At 46.2% G+C, this 24,658-nt stretch overlaps 1 protein-coding gene across 6 annotated transcripts; it reads right to left on the bottom strand.

Annotated features, from left to right (window-relative positions):
• Nucleotides 1-69: 69 nt before the first annotated feature.
• dpf3 (double PHD fingers 3) lies at nucleotides 70-24,326 on the bottom strand. Of its 6 annotated transcripts, none has more exons than XM_047021337.1 (12): nucleotides 24,244-24,326; nucleotides 14,585-14,745; nucleotides 13,456-13,563; nucleotides 10,487-10,620; nucleotides 9,611-9,712; nucleotides 9,226-9,298; nucleotides 8,659-8,700; nucleotides 6,711-6,848; nucleotides 6,273-6,401; nucleotides 2,671-2,783; nucleotides 2,016-2,097; nucleotides 70-1,757 (listed from the first exon to the last, which is right to left on the bottom strand). In XM_047021337.1, the coding sequence occupies exons 1-12, from the start codon at nucleotides 24,273-24,275 to the stop codon at nucleotides 1,690-1,692; spliced, it is 1,182 nt and encodes a 393-aa protein (XP_046877293.1). In that variant the 5' UTR covers nucleotides 24,276-24,326; the 3' UTR covers nucleotides 70-1,689. The 6 variants fall into 6 exon arrangements, 4 of the variants coding, with proteins under 4 accessions (XP_046877293.1, XP_046877295.1, XP_046877296.1 ...); XM_047021339.1 differs by having other exon boundaries at nucleotides 9,617-9,712; XM_047021340.1 differs by lacking the exon at nucleotides 8,659-8,700.
• Nucleotides 24,327-24,658: the final 332 nt, after the last annotated feature.

Here is a 24,658-nt window from a genome sequence, read left to right as displayed (position 1 = left end):
CACATCTCTAATATGTAGACAAAACATTCAGACGCTGAGAAACCCAAACACAGTCTACAAAACCTGATATCTGCTAAGTATTTCCACATGTATTTTAATGTGTTTTGGGGGGAAACAGGTTCATAGAAGTAATGAGGTAAAATCTTTATTTCAGCCCAATAAAAAGAAAACAAGTATACATCAACAAAATCAAAAAATGGTTTCTAAGTACTTTAGGCAATTTTCACGAATAAAAATAAATGATATTGAATACATTTGTTTGGGTAAGAACTTGATACAAACAGTAATAAATGATGCTGAAATGACTGCAAGGGAGGCACGACAAACACATTCAAAAAGTTATTCACATCTAATTTTACCGCATGATTGTCTTAGGAAAAACCAATACCAAATACAAAAACACAAAAAAAACAAGAATAGAAAGTACTAGTAAGACATTTCCAGTCATGCCGATGCAATTTTTGTGTCTTAAAGATTTAATTTCATATTTTCAAATCGAAAACAGTTAGCTAAACTTAAATAGTTGAGTTTGTCTCACACTATAAAATCTGGATTCCTTTTTTGTAGCGTTTTTGTTTAAGCTTATTGGGACTTCAAATAGTCCTTGACTGTGGCATGTAGAGACATTTGTACCAGAGGGCACGCAATCTCACAACGTACAAATATGTTTTGAAAGACAATCAAAAGGGCTTCATGAAACATATAGTAAACATTTACTGATGCATAAAAACACACATGTACAAACTTGATGCACACATATTGTACAGAGAAGTCTAAAATAATCTTAAAGACAGCATGTTGCTTGCTGAGTATAATTTTCAGATATACTTTAGAGGCCATGTAAAATCTTTATACCATTTGACAGCTATCAATGGTCATGTGTAACTATTGTCCTATTATAAGACCAGGAATTTAACAGTAGTTTAATGTTCTGAACCAAGCATTCAACCACAGTAACAGTCAATATCAGTAGGAATGCATGAATAACAGTTTAATTTTAATTGTCTTCAGACAATTGTTTTTATAAGCACCTTAGTCTCCTAGTTACCACGGTGATACAGAAACAAAGCGTGAGTTGAGAATGTTGCTGAGCTTCAGAGAGAGAGTCATGTTCGAGCAACAAGACGCAGTCCTCTCAGTCCATATGCAGCATTAATAACAGTTTGCTTTATAAATCTGGTCAAATAAGGTATCACAGAGTATCAAGTAAGTCTAAATATTAAAATAAGTCTGTCATTTGGAAATCTAATTACGCAAGGGACACAGGGTAATCTATGAATTCAAACAAACAAGTAAAACTGACTTTAACTCTCTGGTTTCAAGAAGTGTTGGTTGTGTTATACCGTAAATGTTGTATTACCTACTGTGTGGAAAATACACAAACTTGTAGTAATTTGTACCTATGTTTGGGTTCTGAATGAGCTTGTGCTACCTGATGTGTGAATTTCACTTGAGGGATGTGTTCTCTGATGTTTGGAGGTTGGCAAGAGTTGTGAGGTAGAGAGCTGCTTGCAGATAGCCTGACTCCTGGATCAGGGGCATAAGCTGTACTCTTCCACAAGAAGCTGACAACTGGACGAAGTAAGACTAATGTCTGCCCTGAGCCTGTGATTGTGTGTATGTGCATGTGTGAGGGTGTGTGTGTGTGGCAAGAGGAATGTCCTGGTTGGTGCTGGTGGTTGACTGATGTTATGGCTCTTCGTAGGCTGAAGCCTTGTCCTTTAACAGAGCCAGACACAGGTGACAGCTCCAGCTCCCTAGAGAGAGAAAGACAGAGAGAGAGAGAGAGAGAGAGAGAGAGAGAGAGAGAGAGAGAGAGAGAGAGAGACAGAGAGAGAGAGAGAGAGAGAGAGAGAGAGAGAGAAAGAGAGAGAGAGAGAGAGACAGAAAGAAACACAAAGAGGCAGAGAGAGAGAGTGAGACAGAGAGACCGGAAAATAGACACACAGAGAGCAGCAGAGAGACGTTGTCGACGTCCTCTGAAACGTGACCTCCCTTCCTGTGTGTCGTCTTACCTTCAGGGGGCTGGGTCATAGGAGGCTTCAGACAGTACATGTGGTACCCACGATCACAGTCGTCACAGAACAGCAGCTGGTCCTGTGGAACAGGAGCACACGGACACGTCACATCCTGTCACTCTCAGGTTGGAGCAAGTTCAATCATTCTGTAATCAACACGTCCGGGAACGAAGGCCTCAAATAAATCAATCACGTCAGCCCAAGACGGGGGAATGTGACGTGCATCTTTTACTGTTGATTGTTCTTCTACAGGTACAGTCCTGCACTTTTTGTGGTTCATGTTGTTTTAATTTGTAACTAGTATAACTGCATGCTCTTATGGGTCCTCCCTTTTGGCGCTTGTTTAGTTTTTTCACAATGTATGCTTCATGTTTTGGCTGCTTGCAATGTTTGGGACTACCTCGTTGTTATGATCAGTGACCTATGCTCTTTTGTAAAGCTCTCTCTTGGAAGTCGCTTTGGATAAAAGCGTCTGCTAAATGCATAAATGTAAAATGTAATGTAATCTTCTTTTTGTGTATGGAGAAGATTGTTGTGGTAAACTAATTTATAAATACTAATGATTTTTTGGGCTTGCATTTTGACTTGATGCTTTTGACCTGTCAGTGACTCCAGCTGCCATGTCAGCCAGCAGGCTCCTTCTTCCACTCACGTCATTCTCTGAGGTGCCACAGAGGCTGCAGGATTTGCACTCTATGCACTGCCACTGGTAGGTCCTCACTGCCTGCATCATGTTGTCTGTGAACTGTAGACAGGTGGGGTGACCTGGGGATGGGGAGGAGAGGAGGAGACAGGTTGTTTACAGGTGTGGAAATATTTTCTTGAAATAACATGTACTTTATTCCTGAATGAGACAGATGGTTGGCTTCCCCACTCCCCTATACCCCCTCCCCCCACCAACCCCCCCGCCAACTGCTCTCTCTCTTTGGGTCTTCGTTCTGGTTTATTAGTCTCCTTCATGTCCTCTCAGTAGTACAGAACAGACGCACACTGCTGCTTCATGTTATGATGAACTTTTTGAATAGATGTTGGCAATCTGTGTTTGAACATGGCTGAACCTCGATGCACACTGAATTACATGAATTAACCAAAAAAAACATAAAAGGCTTGTGATCTTTTCCTCCATGCAGCCACATACTGTAGATCAATATCATAGTCCACAGTTGATTACGGTTTGACGCTCCTTCAGAAAGGACAATGGATCTTTCCTGTTATTGAAAACGTTTCTTTTCAAGGCTAGGGATGCAGAATGCTAGGGCGTCTATTGAGCTCCGCATTCAGGAATAAAGAGTTCTGCTGCTCTGTGGAAATTCAATACAGCCTGAAAATCATTCGAAACAAATTAACTCACAGTTCCTCCCTCCTCCATGTTCTGCTGTGAGCGCAAGGCAGGGCGTTTCTCCAAAACACAATCCCATATCAAACATTTGACCAAAACACTGATTCTCAAACCAAAGCATACATTTAGTCATTTAGCAGACGCTCTTATCCAGAGCGACTTGCAGTAAGTACAGGGACATTCCCCCGATGCAAGTAGGCTGAAGTGCCTTGCCCAAGGACACAACGTCATTTTGCACGGCCAGGAATCGAACTGGCGACCTTCAGATTACTAGCCCGATTCCCTAACCCGATTCCCTAACCGCTCAGCCACCTGACTCCCTGCATACAACATTTCAATAACACGCCTAACTGTACAAGCAGTGAAAGAGTCCTTACACTCCTTTTACGACTTTGAGGCCAGTGACAGAGATGCCCCCCCAGCACACTGGGGAGGTCACAGGTGAGTTATCACCGAGGTATCAATCGGACGTTCAATGAAGCATGATTCAGCTTCTAAAAGAGACCGTGTGCAGACCCTCTCCAGGCTCAGACTCGGGACTGGGCCTCCAGCCAAACCCAAATCCTTCCTCCTCCCTATGACCTTCCAGACAGACAGATAGCTTCACTGACAGTCTCTGTTTATAGGTGGAATGAAGATAAATGCACCCAGTGTTGAAAAGTTGGCCGGGAACACTGAGCGTGCCCAGACAGACAGACGGAGAGATAGTAAACAGGAAACTGAATCTGGTGACAGTTAAATGATTTTTCAATCCCAATTCATCTGCCATCTGTGTGTGGCATTAAGTGTGAAACATCAGTAACTGCTGGGTAATACCTGTATTGAATCACAGACCCAAGCCCAACCCTGTGGTTAAACGTTTATGTGTTTCATCTTCCAGAAAGATTATATAAATTAAAGAAAAACTGATACCAACAACCAAAGTCAATGGTTTCTAAGGACAGAGAGGGATGACGAAATGACGAAATGCCGACAGGCTCTTACCTCTCAGCTAATTGTCCTCACAGGCCAATGGAGCAACTCAGAGCCCAGGAACATCCCTCCCCTTGCTTCCTCATTGGCCACTTTGTCCATGTAGCCATAGAGATGGCATGTCAACCAACTTTTGTTTTGTTTGATTAAAGCATTGCTCTTGACCTTGGTTCTTCCTTTAGTCCTGAGGCAGGTGTTACCAAGATATTTTTATTTTTTAGATGTATTTATTAATGTATTGATTTCCATGCAGTACAGTTTTGTTTCAGACATTAAATATATATCTTGACAGGTAAATCTGTTCAACATGAAATTGAACAAGTAGGCTAAATCCAAATGTTGACGTCAACAGTTCGTCATGTCCATCAATCAGAATCCAGATAAGAGCTTCTTCGCCTAGCCGCTTCTACAGAGCAGACAGCTGCTGCCAAGTCCGTTCTTGTTAATATCAAAAGTTATAAATCGTTTATAAACTGAATGCATCAGCAGGCCGGGCCAGAATGGCACAGACGGTCGTCTCGGATGTTCTTGTGTTCCTTTCACAACAACAAAAACTCCAAAGTAAAAACTCAAGCTGAGGTCGGCAGGATAATCGGCCTCTCTCAGCCCTGTCCATCGTCTTCCGAAAAGACAATGTCCTTCAACTCGTCGTCCTCAAAGCCGCGAAACGTGGAAGCTTCGCTGTCAGACGCGTTGCCGAACAATTCTTCAAGTACGCTCATCTTCCTGCTCGCTCTCTTCAGGCCTCGTCGTCCGGCTAACGCGAGCACACCAGATTGACAGCAACAGAAACAAGACAACAGTGTCAGAGCCTCTCCACCTATCCCACAGCGACTCTAAACACACCAGCACACATAGCAAAGCCACAGTCCAACTAAGTTTCTGTTGCAATTACTACTTTTTTTTCTCTCACGGCAAAGGTGACGATTTATGACGACTTTGTGGATAATTTTCACCTCACAGGCCGATCGGATGAAAAAGAAAAGAAAAAAACGGAAAGCAGATCAGAGCGTCATGGAGGAAATGCGTGAGGACAAGTAGAACAAAAGAGTGAATGGTTGTGGAGGAGAGGATGTTGCAGAAGCCGTCTTCTATGGCAGAACTCGTAGGAGAGAGACGTGTTGACAAGTGGACACTGAGAGGCATGCAGGATGGAAGCAGGCAGCTGTCAGTCTAGGATGCTGCACCAAGTTGGCTCTCCACTAGGTCCACCGATATCTCCTTGATAGCTAATTGTTCATGGATAGCTCATTGATAGCTAATTTATGACATAGTTTAGTCAATAATTAAATTGCCTATTTATGTGTGTTTATTTGACAAAACCAGCAACAAACGTCCTTCCACAGAGACAATCCCTAGTTGTCAGAGAAGCACAGTTGTCAGAGTGTGTTCAACTGTCTCCCCACACAACCCTGCTCCACTGCCCCCCCGGCACAACACGCCAAACCAGGCAGCCAACCACACAAAGCGTTACACTCCAGTATCTTCCGATGCAAAGGGACAGACTCAGTCTGCCAGAACAGGAGGAACTCACATCAAGATAGCGGACAAAGGAAGCAAAATAATTATTACAAATAAAAAAAGATAGAAATTAAGAAATGAGATGTGTGGAGGAAAATAAAGACTGGAGTATGTTTTATAACGTATGCGCTGACTCCAAGAACAGAAGCCTGCACTTGGAGAGAGGAACCTAGATCTCTGTCATAACCCCTGAGCATCAACAGGGAAAGTTAGAACAGCTGAATATGTTGTCCTGAAAGAGGGTCAGTAACCTGTATCAGTCACGTGATAACCCTAAAACGAAAATCGATGTTGAAATTCATATACTCCAAAATATACCACGATAAATTGAGGAGGGTGGAGGGATGAGGAGGGTGAGGGATGAGGGTGGAGGGTGAGGGATGAGGAGGCTGGAGGGTGAGGGATGAAGAAGCTGGACTCACCAGAGCGTCCGCAGTCGGAGCAGGACACCAGGTCCTCGGCCTGGCCAGTCTTCCGGTTGGAGTCCTGGTCCCCCAGGCAGAAGTCACAGTAGTCGTTAGGGATGATGGAGCCATCTGGGCCTTTCTGAGCTGTGAGGGGACATGTTTGGTTGGATTTACTCATACTTCTACTCATCTTTACCGAATCACTGGTTAGTTATTGGTTAATTATTGGATGGTTGAAACCAATAATCTATACATGAAATAAAAGGTTACAGTCATTATATGCCAGTATATATCAGCAGGTAAAGTTTTGCATGTTTTTTTTTGTTTTTTTGTTTAATCTGCAATGTGTGCAGTACACAGCCTTCAACGCATCGATGGGATCGTCACACACGGTAGAGTTACTCAATTGTTTGATGTTGTTTTCTGTTGGCCGGTTGAGGGTCAGTATCTTACGTTTGTGGTTGTCTGGCCGTGGTGGGGGGGACGGGGCCACCTCATCCTCCCTCTCCTCCTCGCCCTCCTCCTCTGCCAGGTGGGTGTGGGCATAGTGGTAGCTCAGCCCCGGACGGTTCTTGTAGCGCTTCCCACAGACTGTTGACAACAGAGCCCCAAACTGTTAGAAACCCGGCGGAAAGATTCCAGAACATTCTAGAACACGTAGAAAGATGTTCTACCTATGAACCAAGAACCTGCTCAAATTCAGATTGCTACCAATGCCTCAATCTAGCACACCGAAAACAAAGGTGCATGTTTTACAAGACCTGTATTACACAGTATCATTACAGTGGTTGTTGGTAGGGTGATGAAGTAGTCCCTGTAATGTAAGCCAAAACCTCAACCAGGGATGACCGCACCTCACTACGCACGGACTAGGAAGCCGCTGACTAAAACACACCCAGAAACGTTGCCCTGGGCTGGCTACAGCACGGTACAGGCAGTAATGAGATCATGTGTTTGGTCTGTATTTCAGTCCAGTCTGTCTAACAGTTGAGCTCTGCTTGACGGAAAACATCCACAAAGGAGGCATCGTGAGCAGCCTGTTCTAAGCAGGATAACAAGTTTCTGGCTAAAGCACCCAAAACAACAACCAGCAGCCAACACATGTTAATTACCTTTTCCATCCTCATCTAATATTATTTTGGGGGTATATTTAAAGAATTATCATAGGAATTAAATCTAGCAGCTGTTGTCTCTGCTACCCTGGAGCCAGGGCGGGGTTGAGAGGGTTACCTGTCAGCATGAGAACAGAGAACGCAGGGCAGAGAGGAAGGAATGAAGGCTTTCTAATGAACAGCGCTTGACGTTGCCAGAGAGATGTGAACAAGATAGACGTCAGATCTCAGGGTACACGGAACATCAGGACTATACTTCACCAAACAGGTACATTTACTCAGTGTGTCTTTCAGAAAAGCTTTCTAGACACACACAACAAAACAGAATATCACTGAGACTGCAACAGCTAAAGGACGATACTATGAATCTAATGAACACACACACACATACATGATCAGTGATCAGGTGGGGTTGTGGTCTTCACAAAAGCATATAGATTCTGTTTGAATCAACACTCTGACATCACAATATATACGCTCTCTAACAACCTGAAATTCCCACAACACACGTGTCAGTTAATATTAGTTCCCACAGCTATTAAATGGAGATGCTATTGAAAACCAAAGCCTAAGTTCTGTGTAATGACCTTTGTGTTCGATCATGTTTGTGAAGCCCGCAAGGCATGACCTGTCGACACTTGATAAAGATGTGATTCTAACACTTAAGCAGTGTTCTCATTGGTGAGGCCTGAGAGTAGCTGTTAAGAAATATAGTTTGTACACTGCAAATTGTTCTGCTTGCCATGATTTAAAATCTTAGTTCTGGAAATATAAGATTTATTATCTTGTTTCAAAAATGATTTACTAGTTTTCATCTTTTAATTTGTGGTATATTCTTAAGCCTACTTATTTCTAGACTGGAACCAATTTATTTTAAGATATCTTTGTTGAGTAAAATTATCTGTCCACGCAGCAAGATAATTTCACTAGTACAGTGAATTATAGTAATTTTCTCTTCAAATTTTGTTTTTTTTTCTTGTATTTTAGCAGACCTTTTTTGCAGTGTTTCTATTAATGCACTACCTACAGTACACTGGTGCTTAAAAAAACATTCAGCCACAGCAATGTTCTAGCATACGGGCACACAGTGTTGTTAGTGACATGCAAGCTTGCTCTGATTTCACAGTCGAAGCTTAAGCAGTTACAAAGTGCACGGAATTTAGCGGAAAAGTAGCTGCAGACAAGATCAAACCAGCCACAGAGCAACAGCAGCCCGTGGTGAACCAGCCTGGTGATTAGCACAGCCCAGCATTTCCCTAAAGAGACAAGATGGCGACATGTCCAGATACCTGAGTCGGCGGATTTTGAGTTATGCTTTTGTTTGTTTCTGTCTGGAACAGAGGGAGAGACAAAGGCAAACGGGAGTTGGGGGGGAAACAGAGAGAGAAAAAGAAACAAAACACAAAAGTGAGTGAGTTTTCTTTTCATTCAGAGGCTACTTCCAGACCATGAGAGAACAGTCCTGTGTGTCTCTCCCCCGGAGAGAGCTGTGAGCTGGGCTAGTCAAGCCGTGAGCCTGGCCTCTCCTTCCTCCTGTGTGGGGGAGAAAGAGAGCTGCTCTCTGAGCTGCTCTCTGCTCCGAGGGAAAACAAGAGGAGCATTGATCTGATGCTAATGGTTGCAGATGACCTTTTTACATAGAAGGGGTTTTAGAGAGCGGTTCTTGTCGTGTATGCATGGAAGGGTAATGGACTGGTCAGGACAGCCCTGCGGTAGGGATCTTGGTCAGATCTTTACGCCATTGGAATGTGCTTCATCAGGCCTGGTCCTTCTGATTTCAAGACTTACATGACCTAAATAACCTCGCAGCCACACGGTGACCACACAATGCATATCTTCAAGATGCATTTTCTTACTGTCACAGACGTAAGGTTTGTCCTGGTCGTCGTTGGCAACCGCCTCTGTCCTCCTCCGACCAGAACCTCGACCCTGGAGAAGAAGACAAACACACAAGGATGATGCGGGAGACAAATACACTCTGGGCATTCTGTCCTGCTTCCCTTTCTCTCTCTGTATCTCTCTGTGTGTATCTCTTTCTCTCTCTGTATCTCTCTGTGTATCTCTCTCTCTCTCTCTGTATCTCTCTGTGTATATCTCTTTCTCTCTCTGTATCTCTCTGTGTATATCTCTGTCTGTCTTTATATATCTCTCGATATCTCTTTCTCGTTCTGTCTATCCATCTATTTATCTACACACAGTAATGTGCATACTGAACACACAAACTCAGAAACCCACACGCACACTCACTCTGCCTTTGTTTCTGTGCTTCCTCTTTGGAGTGTCCACTTCAAAGTCCTCGTCGTCATGGAAACCGTCCCCATTCTCGTCGGCTTCCAGGACCCTCTGAGCGAGCAGAAGTGGAGAGGAGGAGGCAGAGGGTTTGATACATTCCACAAGACCATTCTCTCTGTTTCCCTTCAGTAAAGGGGTGACCACGTTAAAGGATTTCGGAAAAAAAGACAGTATGATGATGAACCCCCTCTCCCTCATGGGTGATCTGTGCCACTGGATGACCCCCCCAATAGGTGGTCTGGGCCACTGGGTGACCCCCCCCAGTAGGTGGTCTGGGCCACTGGGTGCCCCCCCTGTAGGTGGTCTGGGCCACTGGGTGCCCCCCCTGTAGGTGACCTGTGCCACTGGGTGACCCCCCCCCCAGTAGGTGACCTGTGCCACTAAGTGACCCCCCCCCCAGTAGGTGACCTGTGCCACTGAATGACCCCCCCAGTAGGTGGTCTGTGCTACTGGATGACCCCCCCCCCCCCCTGTAGGTGACCTGTGCCACTGGGTGACCCCCCCCAGTAGGTGACCTGTGCCACTGGATGACCCCCCCAGTAGGTGGTCTGTGCCACTGGGTGACCCCCCCCCCCCCCCCCCCCGGAGGTGGTCTGTGCCACTGGGTGATCCCCCCCCCAGTAGGTGACCTGTGCCACTGGATGACCCCCCCCCCCCCCTGTAGGTGACCTGTGCCACTGGATGACCCCCCCCCCCCCTTTAGGTGACCTGTGCCACTGGGTGACCCCCCCCCCCCTGTAGGTGACCTGTGCCACTGGATGACCCCCCTCCTGTAAGTGACCTGTGCCACTGGGTGACCTCCCCCCTGTAGGTGACCTATGGTACCTGGATCTCCAAAAGGGTTTCCTCCTCCTTGCTCATGTTGCTCTTCTTCTCCAGCAGCCCCTCTCCTCTCAGCAGGGCCTCCAGGGCTGTCGCCTCCCCAGGGGGGGCCTCCCGCTTCGGGGCCAACTCAGCCTCTGGTGGAGGGGTGGATGGAGGGGAGGGTGAAAGAGGAGATTAAGAAAAAGCCACAGAGGGGAGCATAGAGAAGGCAGATGTGCCCAACGTGTGTGTGTGTGTGTGTGTGTGTGTGTGTGTGTGTGTGTGTGTGTGTGTGTGTGTGTGTGTGTGCGTGTGTGTGTGCGTGTGTGTGTGAATACCATCTCTATGTCTGAGGTCCGACCCCCGACTCGGCACCATTAAAAGCAGAAGCCGACCAGGTGGCACACATGAAAGGGGTGGATGAAGAAGGGGTGAAGAGAACAGGAGGATGAGAGAGAGGTAGAGACTGGTCTGGCCCTCTGTTGTTTTCCTTTCCTGTTTGTTTTTCATCAAAGCTACTGGATCAAGACCCCTCCAGCTCCAGAACCCTCTCTCTCTATCATCTTTCTCCCCCTCCTCCCCTCTCAGAACATCTCTCTTTCTGTCACTCTCTCTCATTCATTCTCTTTATCTGTCTCTTTCTACACACTCTCTCCGTTGCTATGAGTCTTTTTCTTTCATTTCCGTAGAGATAAACTTGGAGGGGTGAGTAAAGCTTCTCCCTTGTTTGGGGTTTGTAATAAAAGAGGATGAAGGGAGGACGTGAAGAGAAAGGGTATGAAGGAGGGAGGGAGGGAGGGTAGATTTGAGGACGGAAACTCCAGAGACAGTAAGTCTTTGTTATGAGGAGCAGAGTCATAACTGATATACCTTCATCTCCCCTCTAACCCCTCCTTCATTGCTCCATGCCTTCTCTTCCTTCTCTCTCTTTGTGTCTGCGTAGGCAGGTTGTCTTGACTGTCACTAACCAGACACATGCCCAGCCCCTTCCATCCCTTTCCCTAACCCTCTCTCCTTTCACCCCTTTGCTATCCCCTTTTTCACCCCTCCCTTTCTTCCACCCCCAGTCCCCCCCACCCCTGCCCCTGGCCCATTCTTCCTTAGCACACCCCCCCCCCCCTCCTTCTCCTCCGGTTATCTCCTTTCTCCCTCCTCCACCCCCCCAAATCTCTCCAGCCCCCTGGGATAGGGGGAGGGAAGTAGAGCAGAATGTTGTGCAGAGCCAGTGAGGTAGCTACAGATTACTCACGCAGATTACTAACCTAAACACCCACACACAAACACGTCTCAAGACCTATTGTATTGATGAAAACACAAAAATCTGCGTTTCTGATTTGGTCCGGTACATACCAGTCATATAGGTATAAGTGCCATATTAGCACTGGGTTTCGGTACCCAACCCTACTGAACAGCTAACCAAAAAAGAAAGGGAAGCATTCGCAGTGTTGATAAATGTACTGTTTACATCGGAGGAATAGAAAATAAGTCAATTCAATTGAATTAAAAAGCCTGAGACACAATTCTTATCTCACTACATGCTGAAATTTGGTGAATCTTATGGGGAGTTTTTCCTGAAAATGACTCCTTCCCTTTTCTTGGCTGACTGTGTTCTTGGTCACAGCTGTAGTATTGAGTTGCGGCTGGAGAAGCCAGGAAAACAATGGAGATGGAAGGCTCAGACACAGACTGGCCTTTATTCCTCCCCCTTATCAGGTTCCTGGCAGGGGCATCCCTTCACTAGTCCTACCCTTAATACAAACACATCCACGCGCTCACACACATGCCACACAAACACATCTACACACTAACACACAATCCACATAACACACTCACTAACACCCATACCACTCAAACACGCTCACACACACATATCCTTTCACCTCATAGGACTCACTTACATTCTAATGCTGCATGGACAAATGATTAAAGGGGCCCAGTTAGGGTGCTTCTGTTCTGTAGCTAAGAGTATGTGTGTGTGTGTGAGTGAGTGCGCGTGCGTGTGCGTGTGTGTGTATAGTACAGAGAACAGAGAGAGAAGGCATTGATTCAGGAAGAGAGTGAACCTGGAGACCAAGAAAGAGAGAGGCTAACCAAAGCCAGATGGCCAGAAAGGGAACAATATAACTTCACTGTAGAACCAGTAGTGTGTGAGTGTGTGTGTGTGTGTGTGTGTGTGTGTGTGTGTGTGTGTGTGTGTGTGTGTGTGTGTGTGTGTGTGTGTGTGTGTGTGTGCGTGTAACAGTGCAAGGGAAAAGAGTATAAGATGTAGACAATATAGAGTGAGTGAATGATCTTTAGACGAGAAGGTAAGTGAATAGTGTCCAAATGGGTTGTGTATAAATGTTTGTTGGTAGAAACTGTTATTTATAGGTAGGATATTGCTGAGAGCATGAAGGTGGTACTCTCCGGGTGAGGAGGGCTGTAGATGTAGGGTTGGTCGTGGCTAGCGTGTGGGTGATGTAGGTGGGAGGGCTGTAGATGTAGGGTTGGCTAGCGTCTGGGTGATGTGGTAGGAGGGCTGTAGATGTAGGGTTGGTCGTGGCTAGCGTCTGGGTGATGAAGGGTTGGTCGTGGCTAGCGTCTGGGTGATGTAGGGTTGGTCGTGGCTAGCGTCTGGGTGATGTAGGGTTGGTCGTGGCTAGCGTCTGTGTGATGTAGGGTTGGTTGTGGCTAGCGTCTGGGTGATGTAGGGTTGGTCGTGGCTAGCATCTGGGTGATGTAGGGTTGGTCGTGGCTAGCGTCTGGGTGATGTAGGGTTGATCGTGGCTAGCGTCTGGGTGATGTAAGGTTGGTCGTGGCTAGCGTCTGGGTGATGTAGGGTTGGTCGTGGCTAGCGTCTGGGTGATGTAGGGATGATCGTGGCTAGCGTCTGGGTGATGTAAGGTTGGTCGTGGTTAGCGTCTGGGTGATGTAGGGTTGGTCGTGGCTAGAGTCTGGGTGATGTAGGGTTGGTCGTGGCTAGCGTCTGGGTGATGTAGGGTTGGTCCTACCCAGTCGGAGCTCACACAGGCGCAGCTGGGGATCAAGAGGAGGGTGCAGACGTCTCTTCTTCCTCCAGCAGCGCGCGGGGTAGGTGTACATCTGTCCTGCAGCCTGACCTGAACACACAAACACACACAAACACACACACGGCGAACACACAAGCACACACACACACAGAAGAAGAACATTAACAACCATTGGGGAGAAGCCACGTGTGCAAAACGTAAGCTGACATTCACATTAAAACATCTAGAATGTACAGGCCTCCATTTCCGGATGTTTGATAGTACCTGTGATGCTATGTTTATGGCATGGCTGTGTCTGTGTATATATTTTATATCTGGTCTCTGGACAAAGAAATGAGAGTCATTGGGTTGTATCCCAGCAGAATCTGTTTAGCATTCATCTTACATCTGGAACATCTGACCATATGTCCCACCTTGTCCCATGAAAGCAATGGACAGAGAAAGAGAGAAGGAAAGAAAGAAAGACAGACGGACTGAAAGAGAGAGGCAAGCTGAGAGAGAGAGAGAGAGAGAGAGAGACAGAGAGAGAGAGAGAGACAGAGAGAGAGAGAGAGAGAGAGAGAGAGAGAGAGAGAGAGAGAGAGAGAGAGAGAGAGAGAGAGAGAGAAAGAGAGAGAGAGAGAGAGAGAGAGAGAGGGATAAACCCAGAATATGTATATAACGAAACTGAGGTTTGCCCACAAAGTACAGGGTGTGGCCCCAGGGCTGAGCATGTGAGATGAAGTCTATTTGTGTTCAGCTCTTTATTGAGCATATTGTTCCCCTTGTCTGGGTGACCCAGATGTGCTGATTGCAAGCATAGGTCTGTCTCTGTCTCAGAATAATTCCGAAAGACAAGAAGGGAATGTTTACAATAGAGGGGGTACAGAAAGGAGCACAGAGGCCGATTTAGTCGTCTGAATATCTGGAAAGAGTTGTTTCATTATTCTGTTCTGTCTGTCCATCCATCATTGAACTGAAACACACAAACCTCATCTTTTTCATCCAGGAAGCAGAATGCTCCTGGTTGCTTTTGACCATGCAAGAATGAATATGAATGAATTGTTCCCGCCTTTCTTCCTGTCTGCATGCTGAACCCCCTCCAGCCTGTCCCCACTGCAGTCCCACCTACCAGGCTGTCGGTGGCGCTGTTCCATCCAGATGTAGCAGTTGTTTTGGGCCACCCCTGTCTGAGAGTCCAGGAAGGGCATGCGGACACTTCGCTCGGCGCAGAGACGGGCGTTGTAGCTGCGACAGTGCTCAATGGCCTCTCTGTAGAACTGGTCCCCCAGTCTTGGGAGAGAACAGACACACGACAGACAGGATTAGCTTCCTTTAACCTGGCTAGGTGAGCATTAGCATGAGTACTGGTGATCTCCACTGATGTCAGCTCACAAACGATATATTGGTTGTGCTTACAATTGACTATGATTGATGACCTCTATGCTGCTGCTGCTGAACCACATTCCCATCAGCTGAATGCTAACGTTGTTTAAGTGTTTATTAGCATGCAGAGTTACACTCAGCATGCAGCTGCACTTTGCTGGATGGTCGAACTGCATCAATCAGCAGAGGTCAGTCAGACCATGGCTCAGTCCCAGTCCTCTGGTTACACAAACATACACTCAAACTATGAAGAAGTACATGCCACTGGGGACAGCTTATAGGTAGCTGGTACATGACTGCAGATCCAGAGGTTTCAGGATTGAATCCCCCCTTATTTAAAGTAAGTCACTTCAGATAAAAGTGTCTCCTGACTAGAAAATGTGATGGAATGTTCTGCATATGAAAGAATGCTGTGTCAGCATTGTCACGTTTAGGAATCTAGTGAGTAGTCAGTGTCCACAGTTCTGTCCACATGCATGATATCCCCCCTCACTGGGGACTGTAATAGCTGGGGGTCCTAAAGACTCTCTCTAGATGAGCCTCAGTGGATGTCTGTCGGGGTGTCCCCTCCACTGCCTGATCAGAAGTGATGGGTCCTGCCCAGTGCTGATGATGAGACACAGAAATGTGAGGAATGCCTGCCTGGACAAAGACCAGAGCTTTCTGGCCACACTCTGCCCTACAAAGAGGTGTACTGTTCACTGAGGGATGATGGAGGGAGGAGAGGAAAGGGGGCATGAGGGGAGGGAGAGCATAGGGAGGGAGGGAGGGATTAAGTGAAGTAGCAGGGTTAGTAAAGAAAACGGACTGAGTAGAAAGATTGTTGACACTGAATAGTGGCCGACCAAAATGCTGTGGCAACATCCACAATCTTGGCTTTCATGAAGAAGATGGTGAACAATGATTGTGAGTGTACGCTGACTTAGCTTATAGACCACAAGCATTGAACTGACTACAGAATCAATGTTTATCAGCTGTGTTTTCTCACATGTTTATCCGGCAACCGGCACTGATCTGACACGGCGTCCAGTGTGTTTCTGCAACAGACCACAATTACAGCACTGCAGTCTAGTCAAACTCTTCACTGGAGAACAACAGATCACCTCCAAAAGGCTGAAATGGAGCCAGCTATTTAAAGACATCATTACAATAATCAATCTCTCTTGAAATTCAAGAGAATCTGTGGTCCACCAGCACTTGTCTCGCTCAATAATACAGCATGCAGTGATACATGTTTCTCAGTCACCGACCTGCAGATATTACCGACACCTATCTTTAATAGGAAAGTACAGTATCACTGGCATCATTAACAGTTACTGTAAAAGACCCCGGCAGGCTTCTATACTGTTTAATCAACAGGTAAGGTTCCGTAGCGACCTGCTAAATGTCGCAAAATAATTAAGAGGAGAAGGGATAATATGGGTATTTGTTTTAAGAGTACAGGGGTTGTAAAAAGATGTCACAGCATCATGTTGATAAGAGCATATCAGAAAAATATGATCAACAGTCGAAGCTTTACCTCCATCACAAATATCAGTGTTCCTGTTCTAGAGGAGTATTGGCTTGATGAGGGAAGATAAGTAGAAAGTAAAGTCAACCAGACATTGTAATGAGGTGGTAACATGGTGTACTAAGAATACTAGAGGTGCGTACTGACAGAAGGAGTATGGGTTTTGTAATATATATTTTTTTGTGTATTATATAATTATAATATCTCAACAGGTCACTTTCTTGTCCTTTAGCTTTTCTTTTCCACCTCCATATTGTTTTTCAACTACTCCCTTACTTTTCCTCTTACCGCCTACCTCTCCTTCCCTCCCTCCCTTCCATCGTCCCTCCCTCCCCCTCCCTGTCATCCCATATTCCCGGCACATATCTGTCCCACTTCGACAATCATCTGTGTGTGGAATGCCCCAGGCTGCTTGATAAACCCTTACATAAGGATAGAGGAACAGAGCACATCAGAGCACAATCCACTGTGTGTGTGTGTGTGTGTGTGTGTGTGTGTGTGTGTGTGTGTGTGTGTGCGCGTGTGTGTGTGTGTGCTTGCATGCGTGTGCAAACCAGGAAGACAAACAGAAATGAAAGACAGAGAATGGGAGACAGAGAGATTTGGAGTGCGCCATCACAACCAGTTGTCCTTATGTCTGAAGTATGTGACAGAGAAAGTACCCAGGAATCCCTTCACCTCAAGCTGAGCACACAGTTGTTGCCGTGCGTTACTATCCCATTAAGGTTGTGTGCCCCTGATGGCGTTGATAGGGTTATATAAGAACAGATTTTTGCATGTTAGGGAACACTTTCCTCTCAGGGAACAGTTTTCTGGACACTGATGGAATCTGGTGTGTGTGTGTTTGTTTGTGTGTGCATGTGTGCGTGTGTTTGTATGTGTGTGTGTTTGGGGGTTGTGTTGCAGATACAGATTGGAGGAGATGAGAGGAGATTATAAAGTCATTTTGAGGGAGATAGACATGACTGTCATATCATCTGTTTCTGATGTCTGGTTCTGAATTTCCAAACCTTGAATTTTTGGATCAGATTTTTGTTTATATATTGAAATAAAGGCAAAAATAAACTATAGGGCTCTCAAGTCTCACGCATTCAACGTGATAATTCCGGGATAACTAAAACTGTACCATCAAAATCTACAATCCTTGCATCCCTACTCCTGGTACAGTTAAAGCATTATTTTTGTTCACGTAAATGCCATCAAGATTCAAATGCTCTGCTCTTTTCAGACCTGGAATGCAGACACAGAGACTGATTCAGTGATTGCTGAGAAGCCAGTGGAATGTTTTCATATAAACCGAGTTGAAATGTCCAAGACAGTTTGGCTAATTTGAGGTACCCCCATGCTCCTATAGAGGACAAGAGAGTTATATAGCAGTACTTTATATCTGCCAAAGAGTCCACTTCATCTGTTTATCCTAAGAAACCTCTCTTTCTCATACTTACTCTCTCTCTCTCTTTCTCTCTGTTTCCTCTTTCTTCATACATCCGCCTCTTTTATCTCTTGCTGTCTTGTCCCTGCATCAGCCTCCCTCCACACACACACACACACACACACACACTTCATAGTACACTTCCCTTCTCTCTCCTCTTGAACGTGAAGGGCCCTCACAAGTCACAGGTGCCTATGAATAATGGACCAGAGGCTTTTCATTGGACGGTGTATGTTCTAATTGCATTCCATATGCATGACACTTTGCTAATAGCTTGCACTCACAATGAAGGGTTATAAATACATCATGAATATTCAGGTATGTAGACCTACTGTCCTGCCCCTGAGCCCACTATTGAGAACAGACAGGAACAGAGTGTTCCAGTTAAATAACAGAAATGTATAGACTTTGGTCTATAAATCAGTGTGTGTGCGTGTGTGTGTGTGTGTGTGTGTGTGTGTGTGTGTGTGTGTGTGTGTGTGTGTGTGTGTGTGTGTGTGTGCGTATCTTCTATTCACACACACACACATACACACACACACATCAGTCTATTTTCATTGGAACACATGAAAGGTGTGGAGGAGGACACTGATCCAACAACATCTCCTGCATTTCAAACATATTAAGATTCTATTCCTCACCTTTCCCCTCTCCTCACCTCTCCTCCCCTCATCCCCTCTCCTCACCCCTCCTCCTGTCATCTCTTCTCCTCACCACTCCTCACCCCCTCTCCTCACCCCCTCTCCTTACCCCTCCTTCCCTCATCTCCTCTCCTCACCACTCCTCCCCTCCCCTGTCCTCTCCTCTATAGCGGCAACTGTACAGCTACAAGACCTGCCTCACACCTTCAACACTGTCACAGCTTGCTGGCCTACAGGCTGTGAGGACATGCCTTCGATGAGCTCCTAAACCTAAACAAACACACAGTGATAACGAGCTGCTTGTGTAAACTGAGGATGAGAGGGGAGTAGGGCAAGTGTCAGCAGAACAAGTAAACGACTGACTTAAACCAAGTGAAGAAGAAAACTTAGTCAGAGTTGTGTTGTGTCCTAATACACAGGAAGCAAACATCTATCACAGCCAACTGTGTGTGCGTGTGTGTGTGTGTGTGTGTGTGCGAGTCTGTCTCGGCGTTCTCAGCACACGCACTTTGACGCACGTCTACATCACATGCTTCTTACTGTAATCCAATTGACAATATGTATTTGCAAAGGTTGCAAAGGTGAAAGAAAAGGGCACACACGACTGAGAAGAAAAGAGGAACATGGATGTGAAGGGGGAAAACCAAGGAGACCAGAGGACAGGGGCCTTTAAGCCAACAGCGTTCGGCAATGTACTCCTCACATCTGTGCCAGTTTAAGACTATACGACCTGGGTCAATCCAAAGACACAGGGAGAATGTTGCTCCTTTAATTATGTTTACAGAGATCTCCCAAGGACAACATCAAACATCCATGGTGGAGTCATGGCATCTCCACGTCCAGCAGACGGATACATACTCTCACTGTTCAACAGGAACGAAAACCAAGAACTGCTAATTCAGTTGGAGGTGGGGCCATTTTCCTGACTGCTGTTTACAACTCAGATCTTCAATTAGATTAACTGGTCGGATATCTATACACTCTCTCCCTCTTTCTCTCTCTCTGCAGTTTCTGCTATACACAGTATACAGTATATATATGTGTGTGTGTGTTTAGTAGGAAACTATAGTGAACAGAGCCAAACTGCACTTAAAGCCCAGCAGAGGGGCTCAATCAGATTAGTGTGGAAGTTATGATATCAGCCTTCTGCTGGAGACGCCCCACTGTCCTGCACAAAGACAGCCCAGAAGAGTAGCTTGGTCGTGGATTGGGATAGGCTCTGAGGCCCCCTCCCTCCAGCTGGGGACAGGAGAGACACAGGAGCAGAGGGGAGGGGAAAGGGGGGAGGGGAAAGGGGAAAGGGGAAAGGGAAGGTTGGGGTGAGGGCAAGTCTACATGAGGCTATGTAGGCAGGAGGGAGGGAGGGAGGGAGGGAGGGAGGGAGGGAGGGGAGGGAGGGAGGGAGGGAGGGAGGGAGGGAGGGAGGGAGGGAGGGAGGGAGGGAGGGAGGGAGGGAGGGAGGGAGGTTAGAGGAAGAGAGACAGAATGGAGGACGGGGGGAGGAGAAAGGGAAGGAGGTTTTACGGACCAAGGTCATGTTCTCTCTGACCCTGACATCACCCCCCACCACCACCACCACACACACACAGGAACAAGTAGAAAGGCAGAGCGAGTGAAAGAGAGAGGAAAGTGTGTGGTAAATGATCCCTCTAGTTTTGTGAGGATTGAGATAAAACTGAGAGATAGTTACAGATTCGGATGATGCAGGCTGGTGTACTATATGGGGATGGATTCTGGATTTCAAGACGGCTCAGCGGGGGGGAAACGGGCTAAAGAACTGTCCCTACACCATGTGCAATATATGTCTGTTCATACACATGTGCACATTCCTTTTCTCTCTTCCCCCTCACACTTCCACACACACACTGGTCGGCTCTCAGCCACAGAGACATGCACCAGGTCCGTGTGCAGCACAGGAAAAGGGATTGATCACTCCATGGAGTCTCCCTATAAAATTCTTCCTGGCCATTTTGAAATTCCCAAAGCCTTGAAAAACATTCCTGGCCATTCCCACAGCCCGGAAAAACAAAGCCCAGGGATTGCCCCCCGTGTTGGGAGTAGAGTGTGTGTGAACACTCACGGAGCAGATCCTTCCACACAGACAATCCCCCTCACCATCACTCACTCACTCGCTCTCTCTCTCAGTCACGCAAATGGGGGATGGGGAGCAAGCTACCCGCCCCTCACCCCCCACCCCCAGCACACACACCCCTTGTACGTTTCCACCTCTCTCGGCCCGCCCCCCAGATCTCAACCAGTAAAGCCATCTCTGCTATTCCCACCTGAACCCCTCATCTTTATGCAACACCAAACCTAAAAGAAAACACTGAGGCAACCACAACAAAGAAACCGTGCACATGTGACATGTGATTGTAAACAACACTGTATTCTGTTATAGACATGTTACGATACAGCAGAATGTTTGATGCCATTACCCTTGCTGACATGCTGCCTGGTCTCACAGATCTTGCTGAAATTAAATTTGAAGATAATGGGATAAACATGCATGAGCAGAATATGCAGGGCCAGACAGTCTCTGATGACATCTGCTTTGGAGTTGTATTCATGTGAGACAAGCTGAGAGAAGGGATATTATCCTGTCCTTACTTGCATGTAAATGACTCACCGCGAGAGTCCCTCTCTTCTGTACCAAACACAGTCAGAAACACAAAGGATTCACAGAGATGATTTCCCTTGTTGTGTGTGTGTGCGTGTGTGTACTAATGCTGCTCTTGCCCTGGTAACCCCCCTGTATGTATCTGTGTGTCTGTTTATGCTGCCCTTGCCCTGATGACCCCGCCCCCCCCCCCCCCCCCTCCTCCCCAATAGATTTTGGGGGGTTTTGAAAACTAGGCGTCAGGGAGAGGAGGGGTAACAGGGGGACCCTGTAAGTAGCAGATGGGGTTCTCTCCTTCCCTCTCTCTCTCTCCTTCCCTCTCTCATTCCCTCTCTCTCTCCTGTCCTCTCTCTCTCCTGTCCTCTCTCTCTCCTGTCCTCTCTCTCTCCTTCCCTCTCTCTCTCTCCTTCCCTCTCTCCTTCCCTCTCTCATTCCCTCTCTCTCTCCTTCCCTCTCTCTATCTCCTTCCCTCTCTCATTCCCTCTCTCTCTCCTGTCCTCTCTCTCTCCTGTCCTCTCTCTCTCCTGTCCTCTCTCTCTCCTGTCCTCTCTCTCTCCTTCCCTCTCTCCTGTCCTCTCTCTCTCCTGTCCTCTCTCTCTCCTGTCATCTCTCTCTCCTGTCCTCTCTCTCTCCTTCCCTCTCTCCTTCCCTCTCTCCTGTCCTCTCTCTCTCCTGTCCTCTCTCTCTCCTGTCCTCTCTCTCTCCTGTTCTCTCTCTCCTTCCCTCTCTCTCTCTCCTTCCCTCTCTCATTCCCTCTCTCTCTCCTTCCCTCTCTCTCTCTCCTTCCCTCTCTCATTCCCTCTCTCTCTCCTGTCCTCTCTCTCTCCTGTCCTCTCTCTCTCCTGTCCTCTCTCTCTCCTTCCCTCTCTCATTCCCTCTCTCTCTCCTTCCCTCTCTCCTGTCCTCTCTCTCTCCTGTCCTCTCTCTCTCCTGTCCTCTCTCTCTCCTTCCCTCTCTCTCTCTCCTTCCCTCTCTCATTCCCTCTCTCTCTCCTTCCCTCTCTCTCTCTCCTTCCCTCTCTCATTCCCTCTCTCTCCTGTCCTCTCTCTCTCCTGTCCTCTCTCTCTCCTGTCCTCTCTCTCTCCTTCCCTCTCTCATTCCCTCTCTCTCTCCTTCCCTCTCCTGTCCTCTCTCTCTCCTGTCCTCTCTCTCTCCTGTCCTCTCTCTCTCCTGTCCTCTCTCTCTCCTGTCCTCTCTCTCTCCTTCCCTCTCTCTGTCTGTCTCTTTTTATCACTCCACTTCTCTGTGCATCTCTCAACAGATGGACCCAGGACGACACCGCTAATCTCCAGATCTCAAAACTCCCCCTTTACACACACGCATGCACGCATACTGTACAAATATACACACACAAACATATATACACGCACCACCCACCTGCCCCCCCTGCTTACTTAAACAGAAATACAAACACATCTAAGTGCTTATGTTCCTGCATTTTTCTTTTTTCTTGCAAGACTTAACAAGCACATGCACATAAGTGACTATCCCCTTCAGTGAAATTAAATGTTGCTAAATCATGCTGTGGCCAAAGGAAGAAATAAAACTGATTTGAAAACATCACCATGACAGAGGACTCCAGACAGTAATCTGTCTGAGTGTTTACAAGTGACCTTCCCTCACAGGCACAGGCTCAGAATTCCCTGGTAGTCGCAATAGAGACTAACAAAAATCACATTCCTTGTTCTAATACTCCTACCTTGAGGCTTTGGGAAGAGCCGCGAACATGAGAAGCAGGGTTGTATTTAGTCAAGACTGCAATTTAAACAGAGCACTTCATTTTATTATTTGGCTGTTTGCCAGAAGGGAACTGGGTTCTCCCCTGGTTCTCCAGACGTCTAGAGACCTATACAATGAGACGAGGATGTGAGGAACTCAGCTCAACAGTCCTGTTAACAGGTATAACAGAACGTTGCCTGAATACAAATATGATACCTCATGGAGAAACCGAACCCAACTGGAACCATCGTTCAACAAGAGTGACAAGATTTTGCGTCAGATGGTGATGGCACACTTAATGTCTCCCTTTCTGTCTTCACACAAAATAATCTACTTTTCTTTGAATGCGAGAACGTAATTCCGTTGACGAGTAGGCCGATCATGTTGAATGTGACCTATGGCGGTAAACATCACTGCTTTCTCCCTACCATGCAGTTTCGAACACAGCACAGTCCGTACGTGTAACTATGCCAAATGAACAGCAATCATGAGGCCGAAAGACAACATGTTGACATTGTCAAACTGAAAATCTATCAGTGAAAGCCAGGAATGCTGCTTGGATTTACGACCACTTCCACAATAGATTGCGTGATAGCGGGACAACCCTCGCTACATTCCAGGACGATTGAGGAGGATAAATAATCCTACTGTCTAATGATGTCGATGTAGAGTAAAACTCATAGCGATCACAGCTGAGAATCCCCAGGCTTATCATGTTGTCAGCAGTAGTATGACATAGGTGAAAACGCAAGAGATAATTGCAAAAGGTGTTCAACACTTCAAGATAGATTTGAAAGGATAAGTAGACTAATTAAAGTCAAATGTCTGACTTAAGTGATTTTGCAAGTGAACGCAAAGTAGAGATTGTAGACTACAGTAGGCGATTCAAGTCGGTAAATTACATTTTCGGTTCTGTGCGGATAGAAACAATGTGTGAAGCAGTTGTTTCTTACATGAGAACTGCTTTAAGTGTGTTGATCTTTAAACAACAGCGTTTCCATGACCGACCTCACCAGATTGAACTATAGTATACGCGTATACGCGCTAAATATGAAGGCTGATTCCACAATGAGATGTTTTCCAACCCTTCACACATAACGCGACTAATACTTCAAACTATACCCTGCAACAACTTTTAAGTAGAACTCGCTTCACTATGTAAGCTACTAGAACCATATGCAGAGTGAATTGCAGCGCAGAACGTGAGCATGAGAAAATAAATTTGTCCGGTAGCTTTGCGCATGATTGTGCGTGCTTGTTCTGAATAATTTGTTCAGACTAATGAGCTCCAACATGATTTGAATTTACGAAAACTTGTAATTGTCAGACTCCGTTTGAGATTGATAAAAATACATAATAGAAAATTCATGCTCCATGTGTCTATAAAAATCACAAAAAAAAATATTTTCTTTGTACGCATTCGTTGCATGCAATAAAAATAAAGAGCCTTGAAAATATTAATGCTCGAATGCCCAAATCTACTTACGAACTCAGAGGATTCTGAATGACAGTCGCCATTTTGCTGCTGGACTGTAACCGAATATTCCAAATCTCAGTGCAGTTTAGGACCACTATGAAAAAATTACCGATACGGTCCTAGGCGTCCTGCTGCTCAACCAATACAATGACAGTATACATAAATAAGGCGTGGCTTAGGCAAGACCTGTCAAACCATTCCGTCCTTATAAGTGGGCTTCTCAGAAGCTTTTATGCATTGGGTTTAGTCATGAAAAAAACTACTTTGGTTGTGGTGGTGAAGGCTTAATGAAGGGTCTCCTTTCTAAGTAGCCTAAAACGCTGAACATGTCAAGAGATGGCTTCGGATGGGTTGACAATTTGTGCACTAGCCACATACACTATCCAAGCTGATGAAGCACAATGATAGAAATGTCCACTTCCAT

The sequence above is a fragment of the Hypomesus transpacificus genome, chromosome 6, assembly GCF_021917145.1.
Source record: "Hypomesus transpacificus isolate Combined female chromosome 6, fHypTra1, whole genome shotgun sequence".
In the NCBI taxonomy this organism is placed as follows: domain Eukaryota; kingdom Metazoa; phylum Chordata; class Actinopteri; order Osmeriformes; family Osmeridae; genus Hypomesus; species Hypomesus transpacificus.
The sequence above is the reverse complement of the archived record's forward strand: the minus strand, read 5'-3'. Positions and strand labels throughout refer to the sequence as shown.